Source organism: Neoarius graeffei, chromosome 9, assembly GCF_027579695.1.
Source record: "Neoarius graeffei isolate fNeoGra1 chromosome 9, fNeoGra1.pri, whole genome shotgun sequence".
Classification (NCBI taxonomy): Eukaryota; Metazoa; Chordata; class Actinopteri; order Siluriformes; family Ariidae; genus Neoarius; species Neoarius graeffei.
The window spans coordinates 64,711,972-64,728,958 of record NC_083577.1 but is presented as its reverse complement, the minus strand read 5'-3'; the positions used below and the strand labels follow the sequence as shown (position 1 = coordinate 64,728,958).

General features: G+C 40.3%; 1 protein-coding gene across 1 annotated transcript; it reads right to left on the bottom strand.

Annotated features, from left to right (window-relative positions):
* Positions 1-225: 225 nt before the first annotated feature.
* On the bottom strand, positions 226-16,594 carry nostrin (nitric oxide synthase trafficking). The gene is made up of 16 exons (XM_060928816.1): positions 16,568-16,594; positions 16,320-16,405; positions 15,695-15,778; positions 15,497-15,559; positions 15,326-15,407; positions 12,763-12,825; positions 12,235-12,333; positions 10,578-10,703; positions 10,399-10,497; positions 8,778-8,903; positions 2,662-2,770; positions 2,372-2,460; positions 2,158-2,283; positions 1,812-2,049; positions 452-535; positions 226-362 (listed from the first exon to the last, which is right to left on the bottom strand). Exons 1-16 carry the CDS (start codon positions 16,592-16,594, stop codon positions 226-228), a joined length of 1,638 nt encoding a protein of 545 aa, XP_060784799.1.
* Positions 16,595-16,987: the final 393 nt, after the last annotated feature.

Sequence of the window (16,987 nt, the reverse complement as noted above, 5' to 3'; positions counted from 1 at the left end):
TTAACTGAAACTCTTGATCTGTATCTGCAGGTGTGTGTTTGTACACATTGTGCTGGTGCCAGTTAATCAAAAGTCTCAATAGTCAACAAATGTGTCATACTATACTTTTAAAAAGTAATAAATAATCTAAAGGAACTTGATGCTCCAACCTAAAACACTACTCATTACAGTATCCTACACTACCATCAAGTTCTCTGGTAAATAATGAAACACACTATTTGTGATTTAAGCATCAGAAGACTTTGCCATTTTCAAAACAGGCAGCTCTTCAACGTAATTATACGGAAAGTGACCTCTTTTCCCGTTCAGTTCTCCGTACCACCATCCACTGTTGTCCTTTTGAAGGATGTTGAGAAGATCTCCTTACAGAACATTAAGAAAAGTTATTTTAGTACAGGATGTGCATATACACAGAGACTGTCATGAAGCAGGTGTCTTTAGTAGCAGTTACCTTCTTTCATGTTTAACTCATCCTTTTTCTCGGACGAGAAGTCATATAAAGCTTTACATTTGCCTACACTGCAGAGCTCAGCACCTGGAGGAGGGAATCACCATGTAAGCATTCCACATTAACTTGATCTTTGACATATTTGATATATTACCGGTTTATATCCTTTACTGATGATGTGCAGCAAAATGCAGAGATGTAAGCGCATAAAGGAAATACTTTTAGAACAGTGAAAGGAAATAAAGATTCTACTTATTAAGACTATCAAAATGTAAATCAACATGCAACTATGCTGAATTACATCTTGGATCCGAGTGTAAAATTTGGTCCAACAGTTACTGAAAAATACTACAAGGACAAAATTAGAATAAATACTGAGATCTTCCTAAAGCGGGCGGCACGGTGGTGTAGTGGTTAGCGCTGTCGCCTCACAGCAAGAAGGTCCGGGTTTGAGCCCAGTGGCCGGTGAGGGCCTTTCTGTGCAGAGTTTGCATGTTCTCCCCGTGTCCGTGTGGGTTTCCTCCAGGTGCTCCGGTTTCCCCCACAGTCCAAAGACATGCAGGTTAGGTTAACTGGTGACTCTGAATTAACCGTAGGTGTGAATGTGAGTGTGAATGGTTGTCTGTGTCTATGTGTCAGCCCTGTGATGACCTGGCGACTTGTCCAGGGTGTACCCCGCCTTTCGCCCGTAGTCAGCTGGGATAGGCTCCAGCTTGCCTGCGACCCTGTCGAACAGGATAAAGCGGCTACAGATAATGAGATGAGATGAGAAAATGTAAATCAACATGCAACTATGCTGAATTACATCTTGGATCTGAGTGTAAAATTTGGTCCAACAGTTACTGAAAAATACTACAAGGACATAAAATTAGAATAAATACTGAGATCTTCCTAAAGCGGGCGGCACGGTGGGGTAGTGGTTAGCACTGTCGCCTCACAGCAAGAAGGTCCGGGTTCGAGCCCCATGGCCGGCGAGGGCCTTTCTGTGCAGAGTTTGCATGTTCTCCCCGTGTCCGTGTGGGTTTCCTCCGGGTGCTCCGGTTTCAGTCCAAAGACATGCAGGTTAGGTTAACTGGTGGCTCTAAATTGACCGTAGGTGTGAATGTGAGTGTGAATGGTTGTCTGTGTCTATGTGTCAGCCCTGTGATGACCTGGCGACTTGTCCAGGGTGTACCCGCCTTTCGCCCGTAGTCAGCTGGGATAGGCTCCAGCTTGCCTGTGACCCTGTAGAACAGGATAAAGCGGCTAGAGATAATGAGATGAGATCTTCCTAAAGCCAAATGGGATCCAAATATTAATAAAAACACAATTTAAACCACAAAAACTATCTCGAAAGTAGGAGATCATTTAAGGGCATCCTTACATTCCCTGGTTTTCTCCTGAGGCCTTGATGATGCTCTATTGATCTCCGACTTGTGCTTGTGTGCGTGTTTTGCTGGTCCCCTGCTGGCTTCTTTCGAGGGAACAGAGTCCTGATGGTCTACACCATTTTTCGCTGGACCCTTAAAAATGACTGAAGTCCTCAAAGACTGACGTGATCTGAATGACGTCTTTTTGATCTGAACTGGGCGAGGCAGTTTAGCTATGCTGTGCTGAACTTCCTGATTGAATAGAATGAATGTAAGATGGTCTTAAATACATATTAAATACTAACGTTTACAGATGAGACAAAGTACTGGACATTGATTTGTGTACACACTCCTCTGTACCTTTTCTTTGAATTTGGTGATGCTGTCGTTGAAACGATGTAAAGGTTTCGGTTTCCCTTCCAAGTCCATCATCGATTGGTTCAGTTTGCAGTACGTGGCCTCCAAAAGATCCAGTTTTAAAATGGACTACAAACAATCAATCACAAACCCAAAGCCAACTGCTGTGATACTGTTTAACGTGAATGTAACATGCAGAGTATTCCTCCTATAATACCTCTTCAAGCAGCTGCTCTTTTTCCTCCAGGTTTTTTTTACTCGTGTGTGAGATATTTTCAGTGTCTAGTCCCACCATTTTCTCCAGCCCTGAAATTTAATGGTGAAATACATTTTTAAAACAGGTTTTAGACAGATGGCCACTAAGTGAAGCATTACTTAAAGCTAATATTTGAGCTGGAAAGCATGTAAAACGTATGCTAGCAGACAGATTTCTGTTTCAAGTTTGTTTAATCTTTATTTCCAAGCTACATCTAAAGTTTGAGTCTATAAAAATTGGTCAAAAAGCACCTTCTTTCTCTTTCCTGGTTTTAAGAATGCATTCCTGGAGTCGCTGGAGTTTCATCTTCAGTGCATCTCTTCGTCTTTCTTTTTCCATTACCGTCTTTCCATCTTCCTCCTGCAATGCACATAGTACACACAGTCTGCAAGGTACAGTATTATTGAATAAAACACCATAATTATTATTTCACATACAGGAATAATATTCATTTCAGGGTTTACATCCAACTATGCTTCATCGTTAGAGCCCTGGTATTCCAACATGTGATTACACTGCCCTGCCAAAAAAAAAAAAAAAGTAAAGTCGCACACTATAGAGTGCTCCGAGATGATGCTAAAAATAGTAACCATGCGGTCGGCGCGACCATCTTGGAAGTCACTCGCTCCAGAGCGCGCATAGAGTACACATCATAGAGTAAACATTCACTGATTCGTTTCCGCGTTAGAGGGCTTAGAAGCTTTGATTTTTTAAGAATTTAGACATCTGAAGTGATGGAGCGCTACTGTGAAAGTTTGGATAAGCAGGCACGGGAGCGTTATGCTGAGAAGGTACGTTTCATTGGGAATGTAGATCCATACACTGTTAGTGAGAAGGAATGGAAAGCTGACCCCAGCTTGTTGCCGCATAATTATCAATTATTTTAGTCAGTGAATAAAATGTAGGCCTAGTATGCAGGGTGCGATTTGTCAAAAAACCAGAAGGGGGGATGTTTTTTTTTTTTAATCATGAAAGGTCAAAAATTAAGGTAACAATAGGCTAACAGCTCAATAACATCCGATGATATCAAATGAATAACACTAAATGAAAACGAACACTAAACCAGAGATAGTAAATTCATCTTCCTATCTAAGTTCGTATTGCTTGTCGCGTTGCTGTGATGTTTCTCTCCCTCCGGATTAAATGGACAGTGACTCGAAAATCACTAAAATACATGAATACTAAATGAACAGTTTGCTCTGATGGCGCAGTTCATGTGGCCTTTTCTGCTTTCCCGTCGGTGCGCTATCCGCCGCGTTTCGCCCTTCTTTAATCCACATTTCTGCGAATTTCTCAGCAGGGAAAGAACGCATGTCTGGCCCATTGACAGCGAGGAAAAGAAGGCTGTCAGTGTGGATACATTCATTCTGCTGCGCTCATCAGTAAGGATGTGATTCATGGTGCTAAATCCACGTTCACACTCTGATTATTATCTACAATGTATCTATTTGCTGGGGATGTTCGTAGGGTTGCCAACTTTCTCATATCCAAATGAGGGACACTTTGTTCCGGGTGTGGACAAGTACCGGTACAGGCCCTGTACACGCACCCCAGCGCCCCAAAATAGTTACAGTACCGAATTGTCTTTAGGTGAGTGTTTCAAATGTAGGCCACTACAAATTCATTTCTAAAATAGAGCTTTTAAAAATTAATAGACCAATTAATGGATATTTTTAAGTAACTTAATGCAAAATAACAAACAATTCTAATATTATTGTCTCATTTTTCTCTTTTAAACTTTGGCCAAATAATTCATCAGGTCATATTTATGAAGGTAATGTCATAAAAACTGAAAAATGATTTGCTGTAGCTGTAAAACCCTGATATTTGCTTAATTGTCCATTTGAAAACCCTAAGAATGGTTTTAAATCGCAGATGACCGCGACTCGCGGTAATAGCGCTTCTCACGGCAATTACGCGATTTACACCACAGCATTGGAGTGAGGGGCAGGATCTGTCCCTGACGGGACAAATTAAAATTACCCAAAAAACGGGATGTCCCGCCCAATACGGGACGGTTGGCAACCCTAGACGTTCGTGAACATCAAAGCTGCCACTTCGGGTCATTTTGAAAGTGAGTGCAATGTAGACCATAGAAAACTGTGTCACAACATGCCTGTCATGTCAACTTTTTTTTTTGGTTTGTTTGTTTTATTGACGGGGTTGTCCCGAGGATTTTTTTTCAGCAGAGATAAAAACCAGAGGGGGGGATGATCCCCCCGGCAAATCGCACCCAGCTAGTATGTAACTTGTACTAACAGCATGTGTACATAAACATTACTAGGCCTAGATCTTAAATGCCATTTGATGCAACAATGCACTGCAGTAGACATAAGCTACCTAATGTGACAAATATATCCATTAATCATTGCTGAAAGTACATAGAAAAGATAATAGTTTGTATCACATTTATTTTAGTAACTATGAAATTCAAGACAATTTAACCTACCGGTCACAAAGTGATCAGAACAAATCCGGATACAGTCAAGTTGTCCTAAATTTGATCGGTTAATGGCAGCCAGCCACTGTCGTCTCCTCCGCTCGCTTTTCTCCTGTGCTGCAATTCCCGGGTTTGTCACTACTTTAGGGAGTCTGTGGAAGCTTTTGCCACCCTTTTCCCCCCGGCTACTACAGCCAACAATGACACAAGTATTTGGCATTTTGCTTCGCTGAGCAACAACAATGCACTGACACAGCGACGTTTGACTTCCAATATGGCCACCGCCGGGTTCGCGCTGATCTCAAAGCACTCTATTATTTGATTGGACCACCTGCCTTTAGTTTTGATTACAGCATGCATGCAATGTGGAGTTATTTCGATAAACTTATGCAATGTCAAAACATATATTTCGGTCAAGAGTTGTATTAGTTTTTCACCGCAATCTTGTGTTGAGAATGAGAGAGTTAAACCACTGTGTAAAGTCTTCTCCAGCACATCCCAAAGATTCTCAACGGGGTTAAAGGAACAGTCCACCGTACTTCCATAATGAAATATGCTCTTATCTGAATTGAGACGAGCTGCTCCGTACCTCTCCGAGGTTTGCGCGACCTCCCAGTCAGTCAGACGCGCTGTCACTCCTGTTAGCAATGTAGCTAGGCTCAGTATGGCCAATGGTATTTTTTGGGGCTGTAGTTAGATGCGACCAAACTCTTCCGCGTTTTTCCTGTTTACATAGGTTTATATGACCAGTGACATGAAACAAGTTCAGTTACACAAATTGAAACGTAGCGATTTTCTATGCTATAGAAAGTCCGCACTATAATGACAGGCGTACTAACACCTTCTGCGCGCTTCGGCAGCGCATTGATATCTGAGCTCCGTATCAATGCGCTGTCGAAGCGCGCAGAAGGTGTTAGTACGCCTGTCATTATAGTGCGGACTTTCCATAGCATAGAAAATCGCTACGTTTCAATTTGTGTAACTGAACTTGTTTCATATCACTGGTCATATAAACCTATGTAAACAGGAAAAACGCGGAAGAGTTTGGTCGCATCTAACTACAGCCTCAAAAAATACCATTGGCCATACTGAGCCTAGCTACATTGCTAACAGGAGTGACAGCGCGTCTGACTGACTGGGAGGTCGCGCAAAGCTCGGAGAGGTACGGAGCAGCTCGTCTCAATTCAGATAAGAGCATATTTCATTATGGAAGTACGGTGGACTGTTCCTTTAAGGTCAGGACTCTGTGGTGGCCAATTCACGTTTGAAAATTATTCCTCATGCTTCCTGAACCACTCTTTCACAGTCTCTGAGCCCTAATTTTATACCTGTGCCATCAGGGAAGAAAAAAAAAATCCACTGATGTGATAACTTGCTCATTCAGATTATCAGCTGACTTCATTTTATTGCCCCAGAACACTGCTAAGCCTCAACCTGACCAATCATCACACTGCCTCCAGAGGCTTGTACAGTGACTACTAGACTGCAAAAAATTATACAGTACCTTAGCAAGTGAAAATATCCTGAAAATAGTTGAAACGATCTCGCATTTCCTATTAGAAGAATACAAGACACCAATTCTGAGGTTATTAAACCTAGTTCTAGATTGCAACCAACTTATTCTAAGACATCTTATCAAGTAAAAATAGCTGTCCATGCAGCAAGATCCATCCATCCATCCATTATCTGTAGCCGCTTATCCTGTCGCGGGCAAGCTGGAGCCTATCCCAGCTGACTATGGGTGAGAGACGGGGTACACCCTGGACAAGTCGCCAGGTTATCGCAGGGCTGACACATAGACACAGACAACCATTCACACTCACATTCACACCTACGGTCAATTTAGAGCCACCAATTAGCCTAGCCTGCATGTCTTTGGACTGTGGGGGAAACCGGAGCACCCGGAGGAAACCCACACGGACACGGGAAAAGCATGCAAACTCCACACAGAAAGGCCCTCGCCGACTGCTGGGCTTGAACCCAGGACCTTTTTGCTGTGAGGTAACAGTGCTAACCACTACACCACCGTGCCACCCCCATGCAGCAAGATAATTTCACTAATATTCAATAATTTTCTCCTCAAATTCAGTTTAAAATTTTTTGCAGTGGATGGATGCATCGCTTCATGTGCTTCCCTTCTTACCCTGACACACCCATCACTCTGGAATAGGGTAAATCTGGACTCATCAGACCACATGACCTTTTTCCATTACTCCAGAGTCCAATCTTTATGCTCCCTAGCAAACTGAAGCCTTTTCTGCTGATTAGTCTCACTAACAAGTGATTTTCTTATGGCCACACCACACAGCTGTTTAGCATCAATCCTGTGAGTTCTCATCACATTGTGAGCATGGAAATGCTCTTCATTTCACTATTAAACATAACCATGAGTTCTACTGACAATTTTTTTTTTAATGATTTGACTTCACCAAGCAGGGCGGCACGGTGGTGTAGTGGTTAGCGCTATCGCCTCACAGCAAGAAGGTCTAGGTTCGAGCCCCGTGGCCGGCGAGGGCCTTTCTGTGTGGAGTTTGCATGTTCTCCCCGTGTCCGTGTGGGTTTCCTCCGGGTGCTCCGGTTTCCCCCACAGTCCAAAGACATGCAGGTTAGGTTAACTGGTGACTCTAAATTGACCGTAGGTGTGAATGTGAGTGTGAATGGTTGTCTGTGTCTATATGTCAGCCCTGTGATGACCTGGCGACTTGTCCAGGGTGTACCCCGCCTTTCACCCGTAGTCAGCTGGGATAGGCTCCAGCTTGCCTGCGACCCTGTAGAACAGGATAAAGTGGCTAGAGATAATGAGATGAGATGAGACTTCACCAAGCATTTAAATCGGGGCTTTTCAAAGTGTGGGGCACGCCTCCCCTAGGGGGCACCAGAGTTATTCAGGAGGGGCGCAACGTGAGGAAAAATAAACCAGAATAAGTTACTATTGCGGACATTTAGCGAACTTCAGCTAGCCTTTGCCAGAGACAAAATGGATCGATTTTTAGTACCTAAAGCTACAGTGAGTGAGGAGACAGAGTCTGGGCCAAGCAAAAAAAGAAGGAAGTATGACCACGATTATTTAAAGTTTGGATTTTCATGGACTGGATCTGAAGATGCTCCACTGCAACAGTGTGTTGTCTGCCAAGAGGTGCTAGCTAACGATGCTATGAGATGTTTAAAATGTGTAAAACAAGATGTTTTAAAAAAAAAAAAAGCAGAGATGCTTAAAATGTGTAAAAGAAAAAAGAGGTTTTAAAAAGCACAGATGTTTAAAATGTGTAAAAAAAAAGATGTTTTCAAAAAGCACAGATGTTTAAAATGTGTAAAAGAAAAAAATAAAAATGTGTACAACAACCATTTTTTAAAATATGAATGTAACATTAAGTATAGCAACAACAAAAATTGTAAGGGCGGGGGGGCGCTGTTGCTTATTTGCTCTCTGAGGGGGGGCTGACTCTCCCACACTTTGAAAACCCCTGATTTAAATGATCTCTGATCATAGTCAGTCAGGATCTTTTTCCGAACATATTTTTTTTCCATGAAATTGATGGTTCACCACTATCCTTCCAGGTTTTAATAATGCAGTGGACAGTTCTTAACCCAATTCCAGTCATTTCAGTAAACTCCTTAGTTGTTTTCTTTGCCTGATTTAGGCCAATAATTTGACCCTTATGAAACACAGTAACATCTTTTCCATGAGCACGGGATACGTATTCCAATACGTTTGTTTAAGAAATGAGAAGCTACTCACTGCATCATTGAGGGTTAAAAGAATTGTTGCCACCTGAAACACATTAATCACTGCAGTAATTATCCAATCAAAGGCTTTTATGCATTTGCTTATTTATATCCAAATGGTGACTTTTTTTGGCCAGGCAGTGTATTTCTTACAGAATTCTGAACATGAACAATGTACATATTTGGAGTGAAATTTCTCACAAAGTAATCAACGATGAGGAATTCAGCCATATCATCATCTGCTGTAACACAGGTGTTTTCCACCAGAGCTTCAACGTCTTTCTCCACATCCACTCTTCTGGCGGCTGCCTCAATCTGCTCCTGACTCTAGAAATCACCACAATGCATTGAGTCCCCCCCATTCAGACACTTTGTATACAAGAAACATAAAGCAATCCTTTTTTAGTTAATTAACATCCCGATATTAGCTTTATGATCTGTGTACTGTTTCTATGGAGCGCAGGTGGCCAAGTGGTTAGAGCGCTTGACCGCTAAGCGAACGGTCCCTGGTTCGAGCCTCGGCTCGACGGGGATCTGGGGCTCGCTCCCTGTCCACCCAGCAGTGAATGGGGACCTGGTGGAAACACTGGGGAAGTTAAAGGCGGCGAGGAAAGGAACTGGCCACCCTACCTCACTATGCCGATGGCCCAGGACAAGTGCGATCTGTAACAGGCACTCCCCCAATGTACGAATCGTATATGGGACCCCCCCTTTGCTTTTTACTGTTTCTATAAGTTCTGCTGTGCAAATCAGGTACACAAATAAGTGCATTTTATTAAAACGTTATGTTTAACTTTAATGACGTTAAATGTATTTGTACAGCATTTTTAACAATAGCAGCTGTTGGAAACAGGATGTAGGTTTAGATCCAGGGTTACATTACATTAATGCCATTTAGCAGACGCTCTTATCCAGAGGAATGTACAACAAACCCAGAGCAGCCCAGGGAGCAGATGGGGGTTGAGTGTCTTGCTCAAGGGCACTTCAGCCATTCCTGCTGGTCCAGGGAATTGAACTGGTGACCTTTTGGTCCCAAAGCTGCTTCTCTAACCATTGGGCCATGGCTTTCCCTTCCCACTGATCATGGAATTTCTGGAATATCATGGAATTTTAAAAAGTCTATTCCAGACACGCAAAATCAGGGGATTCGATTATTTTGGGGGCCGTTTTTTGTTTGTAGCATTTTTAAATTTTAGGTGCTATTTATCAAAACGTAATATTTTCCATGCAGTATTTTTCTTTATCAGCTTATTTGACTATGTGTAAGCAGTGAAAACTTTAGTTTTGCACTGAAAACGTCTGCTAACTACTAAATAAAGCTTGCAAATTGATGGGTTTAAAATACTGTGGCTGGATTTTGTCTGCTTAGCGCTACGACAGACTGTTTTCCCTGTTTATTATACTGTAGGTCATAGACATTCAGTTTTTTAGTCAGGGCATCTGACATTCGACGTAGAGTCGGAACCCTGTGGATTATTAATGAGCAAACCAGAGGTGTCTGTGACAAGGAAGAAACCTTGAGAGGAAGCAGAATCATACGGGAACTCATCTCTTCTGCATGACACCGGAAAGTGAGATTATGAAATCATTCCACTTCTACAACTATATACTGTACTAAAAAGTTAACCAAATACAGTACTAAAAGTGTTTAAAGAGTGTTCACTATGAGCATATTGTAAATAGGAGTTCTGGGAGGAGCACATACAGTAAACATCTTTATGATTACCTTAGCAGTCCTCCTTTTAGAAATGGTGAGATATTACACTTGTGTAATATTATTAATCAGAAACAAAGTCTGTCTTATAACATGACACTGACTCACATGAAGAAGGGTTTGATTGTAGCTGGACATGTGGAGACTGTATTTATTCACAGCGTTGCTCAGAGTCTCGATCCTTTGCTTCTCAATTTCTTGAACAATCTGAAATAAATGGTTTGCTCAGTTAAATCTGCAGCAGCCATTAAATAGTTCTCTCAATATACATATGAATAAGTGATGACCTGATAGCAGCTTTTAAGCGTGTTCTCCCACTTCAGTCTAATCAGATAGCTGTCCATGTTCATATTAAAGTAGTCCTCATCAACTTTGACTTGAAGCTCTGCTGATTTGCTCAATCTGTTAAGCATCTGAACACAAGCAAATGAATGTAATGCACTCTCAGTTTAATTAAGAACAAATATGCAGTAATGATCCAGTTAATCGGTTTCTGAAACGTTCATCTGTCAAATTCTACCCATTTTTCCTAATATTTATAAACATGAAAAATTCATATTATGGAAAAAAAAAGTGTTAAAATGGTCCAACAATCTTAAAAACCTATAGAAACATCAGTGCAATTTGTGTTTGTTTTGGAGCAGGGCTCTACAAACATTGTGAAACCATGATTATTCTATCCACATTCACTGGATATGAGCAATCGCGCGCTCTGATTGGCTACTCTACTACCATGATGTCAGCTCATATACCATGAGTAGAGAAAAACAAAATGGCTGAGCATGTTACTGAACCAACCGAGGATGAAATAAAAATTCTACTCGAAAACAAAACCCCAAAAATACAAAAAAAGAAACAAAATATGGAATAAAATTATTTGATGGTCAGAACATTTTTTTTTTCCAAAAATTATTATTATAGCATTTTTCACAAACTGCTATTGTCGTTTCACTGGTTTGTTTACATTCTAAGCAGAAATTATTTTGTCGGACGTTTTGTATAAAGACTATTTATTGAATTTGCAAAAAATAAAAATGCTCTGTTTCTCAAAATCCAGTGAATGTGGATAGAATAAAACAGTTATTCCACTCAATCTGGTCATACATGGCTTATAGCCAACTTGGCACTACGCGTTTTGTCGGCTATCAGCTCATGTACGACTCGATTTCATGGAATAACTTAATTATCACATTTTTACAGATGTGTGTGTGTGTTAAATAGAAAATACAACCCAACCTTCTTAGGATGGTTGAATTACATTCTCTGTTAGCTAGTGATTCATGTAGAAATGATAATTCCTTAAGTGAGAATTAAAACATGAAGAGGGATGCTGTTATAGGAAAATAATCAAGGACAAGGTGGTGTGATGTTCCATGATATGAAGCAGAGTTTTTTCAGCAAACTGTCAAAAAAAAGTTAATGCTGGCTAAAACAGAAAGGTATCAGCATCAACTTTTTCAGCGGTTTGTACTACAGTAGCTCTTCTGTGGGATTGGACCATATGGGCTAGCCTTCATGCCCCATGCGAATCAGTGAGCCTTTGACACCCATGACCCTGTCACCAGTTCATTGGTTGTCCTTCCTTGGACCACTTTTGTTAGGTACTAACCACTGCATACCGGGAACACCCCACAAGATGTGTCATTTTGGAGATGCTCAGACCCAGTTACGGTATCTAGCCACCACAATTTGGCCCTTGTGAAAGTCGCTCAGATCCTTACACTTGCCCATTTTTCCTGGTTCCAACACATCAACTTCAAGAACTGACTGTTCTCTTGCTGCCTAATATATCCCACCCCTTGACAGGTGCCATTGTAATGAGATAATCAATGTTATTTACTTTACCTGTCAGTGTTTTTAATTTTATGGCTGATCGGTATATTTATATAGTGTTTGAAATGGTAGTGTAAGAATTCCAGCACTGTCACCATGACAGAAAAGTACCTTCTGTTTCTCTTTCTCTGTGCAGATGTGTTTGTTCTTTTCCACAAAGCTAAAGAGTCCCTCGTGCTCTCTGGTTAAACCAGTCAACTTTTTCTTTGCCTGTGGGAAGAAGCATACGTTCTGCTGATGAAAGCAAATTCGCATCTGCTCGTCAAAAAAACAAAACAAAACATACAACTCTTATAAAACTGGATGAAGTTTGTTCAGTCGTACTCATTAATCAAATGTTTTATGAAACTGTGAAAACGAAATGCTGTGAAGCTGATTGTTCTGTATCCAGTAACAGCTTTTCTTCCCAAGTGTCGTCTGTTACAGTATATCACACATTAACTGATGCCAAAACAACCTCAGCTTTATTGAAAAATTATCACGTTCCTCGTACTGCAGAGTGTCAAAAAGTTTATTTCAAGCACTGCAGCACAAAGTGTTGTACCCAATTTTAGGTCTCAGATCAGCTCTTTTTAGATACGAAAAAGCCCTGTTCAGGTATTAAAAAAAAAAAGAAGTAATCTTTATACACTGTCTTACCTTTAGTTGTTCATTCCAGTTGGTCACGACAAGTTTCCTTGATTTTTCAATGGCATTTTCCAGCTGTAGTCAAATAAAGGCCAAACGAACATTTTTACAGATAGCACTTGTTTCTGACACAATGTACCGGTACTGATCGATCACCTGGTAACATCTTTAAATAACGTAAGAAATTTGAGAAATAGAGCTTCCCACGTGAATTCCACACATTTTCACATGTAAACATTTCATGTAAAGCATGTGACCTTTATTTATTGACCTTTCTAAAGCGTTTGATACGGTGAACCATGACCACCTTCTGAAGCGATTACAAAGCATAGGCTTTAGTGGTACTGTATTAAGGTGGTTTTCAAATTATCTCAGTGGTAGAACACAATGTATTGTTATTGATAACTATACCTCATCATCATTAGAAGTCTTTATGGGTGTCCCACAAGGGTCTGTTTTGGGCCCAATTTTATTTTCTATTTATATAAATGATTTAGGTAAGAACTTGAAGCAAGCAAAGGTGCATCTTTATGCAGATGACACCATTTTGTACACCACAGCTTCATCAGTGAATGATGCATTTGCACAACTGCAGTCTGCTTTTAATCATGTACAAACATTTCTTATTGAGTTAAGGTTGGTACTGAATTCTAAAAAAACAAAAATAATGTCTTTTACACAATCATGCTCTCCAGCTAATATTGGTGTGTCAACATTAGATGGCACTGAAATAGAAAAAGTATCATCATACAAGTATTTAGGGATCTGGTTGGATGATAAGATGTCTTTTGGTGTACATATTGAGAGCCTCGGCAAGAAATTGAGACCAAAGTTGGATTTTTTCTTTAGAATGAGGAAGTGCTTTCCTTATCATGCAAGGAGAAGGTTAGTTCAAAGCACGTTCTTGTCAGTGCTTGATTATGGGGACACATTGTATATGCACTCCAGTTTGTTTTTACTTAAAAAACTGGATGTGTTGTACCATTCAGCCCTGCGTTTCATCACTGGTGTATCAGCCAGGACTCACCACTGCACTCTTTATGAAACTGTACAATGGTCTTCTCTCTCTCTCCGAAGGAGAATCCATGCACTGACTTTTATTGCTAAAGCCCTAATGGGTAAACTACCCCTGTACATTTTTAATTTGCTTTCTTTTCATAATAGTGTTTACCGGACAAGGTCATCAGGAAAAATACTTTTACATGCTCCACAAACAAGATCAGAACTTGGTAAAACTGCCTTTTCTTCATATGCACCAAAGCTTTGGAATGAACTTCAAGCTACTCTAAATCTTGAAATTCTTCCACCCATTAATTCTTTCAAAGACCTTTTAAAAGCAACATTAACTGAGCATTGCAATTGTTTTTAATTTCATTATTTGTTTGCCGTGTGCTTTTTTAGTTGTCTGTGTATACATAGGCTGTTAGCATTGATTTGTTTTTGTCTGTTTAGATGTGGTGTAGCTGTGGTTTGTCTTGTCTTATGTGTTTTATTGTAATGTAACTTTTTAGCCGCCTATCTTGGCCAGGACTCCCTGGAAGAAGAGTTATTGTAACTCAATGGGACCATTTCCTGGTTAAAGAAAGGTTAAATAAAAAAAATAAATAAATGTGGGTCCCCCCCCGTTTCTCCCCCACATATAATTTGTTGCATTATTATTTTCCCCCCTCATTTTTATTTTTGGCTGTGGTCTTATTTTTCACATCACCTTGCCTGGTACGGAGTCCACCAGGGGGCGAGGTATTGTTTTCGGTCGGGTTTCTTTGTTTTTTTGTTAACGATATTACAGGAAAACGGCTGGACCAATCTTCATGAAACTTTCAGGATAGATGGGCATTTTTCTCAAATAGAACCTCCAACATTTTGAGGGTCATCCGGTCAAGGTCACCAAAAAGGTCAAAATTGTTTTTGTTGTAGCTACTGTCTCATATAGAGGCGCTAGCCACTATACCTGTAAGAGTGCAACAATCGCACACTGCACATGCACATGCACATACACGTGTTCCAATTAAAATGGCCGGTGAGCGTATACAATTCGGTTCACCATTTGAAATAAATGGACTAGACTAAAGAAAATCGCTTTCAGACATGTTTATACTCATTACAGAGGGAAAGTGTGTTCCACTGAGCTCTAGCGCCAGGCCATTTCCAGGAAATAAGAGTTTCATTCATGGCGACAGCATGTGTATGTCAGCCTCGGTTCGGAGGTTTCAATTTTGCAAAATGTAAGAGGTAAGAGTAGAATAATATAAAGTACAGACACTTGGTATATTTTACTTCTGTGATTTTTAAATTGTTGATTTATATATATTTACTGTATGGACATGGTATCAGAAAACAATTTTATTTATAAGCAGTAGCCACATGTACCCATAGGGCACCTATTTTTTTCCCCCCTGCAATATCTTCCTTCATCATAAGTGCTACCGGGCAAGGTTTGTTTTGTCTGGCAAGACTTGTTATATATTGTTCAAATAATCACATGAAAAACATGAAATGTATCCAATTTTTCTGTAATGGTAAACTTAATATGTATGTGTGTGTGTGTGTGTGTGTGTGTGTATGCGTCACACACTGGTCTCTTCTTCTTGGTGTGTTCATCCAGCATCTGACGAATTTCCACAACAGCATCTTGTTGAAGAGCTTGCCCTAGTGTTCTGAAAATAAACTAGCATTTATTTTACTAGCATTAAATGTATATAAACCCCAAGTTACTGATATTTACTACTGTGATACAATATTTTACCTGTGTGCATCTGCTATTGAGAACATCTCATTTGATACAAGGGTCCATGCATTGTAGGTTGAGCTTTACAGAAAGCAAGATATATATATTTTTTAAGAACATGACGTACTCTAAATTCAAAACGAATAAAAATTTCTCAAGAATTAGCTTTCCTTGAGCATCATAAAGCAGGCTTGTGAACAGTAAGAGTACACTCACTTGCTCGTCATTGTTTTGGACACACTGATGAGTTTCCCAGCAAGTTTCTGCAGGCTTTTAGCGTAGCTGATTTCCAGCTCGGATCTGTATTTATAGAAGCACACTTATCCGTCCGTGCTTAACTTGCAGCATAAAGCAAATATTTATCATAACTACACAGTTAGCGGGTGACCACTGAAAGCATATAGAGCAATGGCAAGGTGATTCTGATACCCTGTCTCTGTTCTGCATGTCTTTTAAATGTTGAACCAGGTTATTAAATAGATATGTAACACCAGCAATAACTTCCCTCCATCACTCAGTTTTTAATTGCATTCATTTGCCCTTCCAGGATAGGCCTACACCAGTTTAACCAGCTAAACACTAATAGGTCTTGAGATATACAGTAAACACTTTCCTCCAAGGACATCAACTCAGGCAGCGAGTAAAAGAATAACTGCAGCTATAATTAAAATTCAATCCACAAGCACTGAATTATAGAGCAAGACTGTCTGAAAGGAGAGATGATTTTCACTTTGCTTTACACTTTATGACCAAATGCATCAAAAGTTCAGGTTTTTATTGCCAACATAAAGGAATAAAGAAATCACCCAAGGGAGTCAAAGTACCTAAAATAGTCTATTACCTTTGCTGAAATACTGTTACAAGTTCTTTGCAGAAATATTCTCCATTTTTTGAGAATCTCTTGAGATCCTGGTAGAGCAGGTTGTACTGTAACATGTGATTTAGTGATAACATTAACTACTGACAAAGACCAAAAAGCACTTCAGATACAGAAAGTGTACAAATGGGTATGATTTCAAACAGCGATCAAAACAAGTCAAATCGTTTCCCCCTCCCCGTGTGTAATTGAAAATAGTCAAGACCACTCACAGTGCAGGTGCTCAACGGCTCCTTCATCTTCACACTGGCTGGCTGCTAGCTTTGTACTTTGACCGTTTTCCTCCCTTAAAGCATGTGTGCGGAAATCACCTGAGGCGGCCTTACCTAATCCAAAACCACTACGCCACACTCAGTGGTTTCATTCAGTCATTCATGTATACTATGCAGATGTTAGATACGGAATTGGATGATAACTGTACAACCGTCACTCCATTTCCCTGGCTCTTTAAAAAAAGTAAATCAGATTTTACAAACTTGTATACTCTTAAGGGTAGATTATGAGATCTAATAACTTATCAGCCTTTACTTATTCATGCATACATTTTCAGTAGGTGCTTCATGCTTGGCAGAGTCGTGGCGAATCCAGAGCCTATCCCGACCCCAGAATGCTGAGTGTGAAGTGGGAGGATT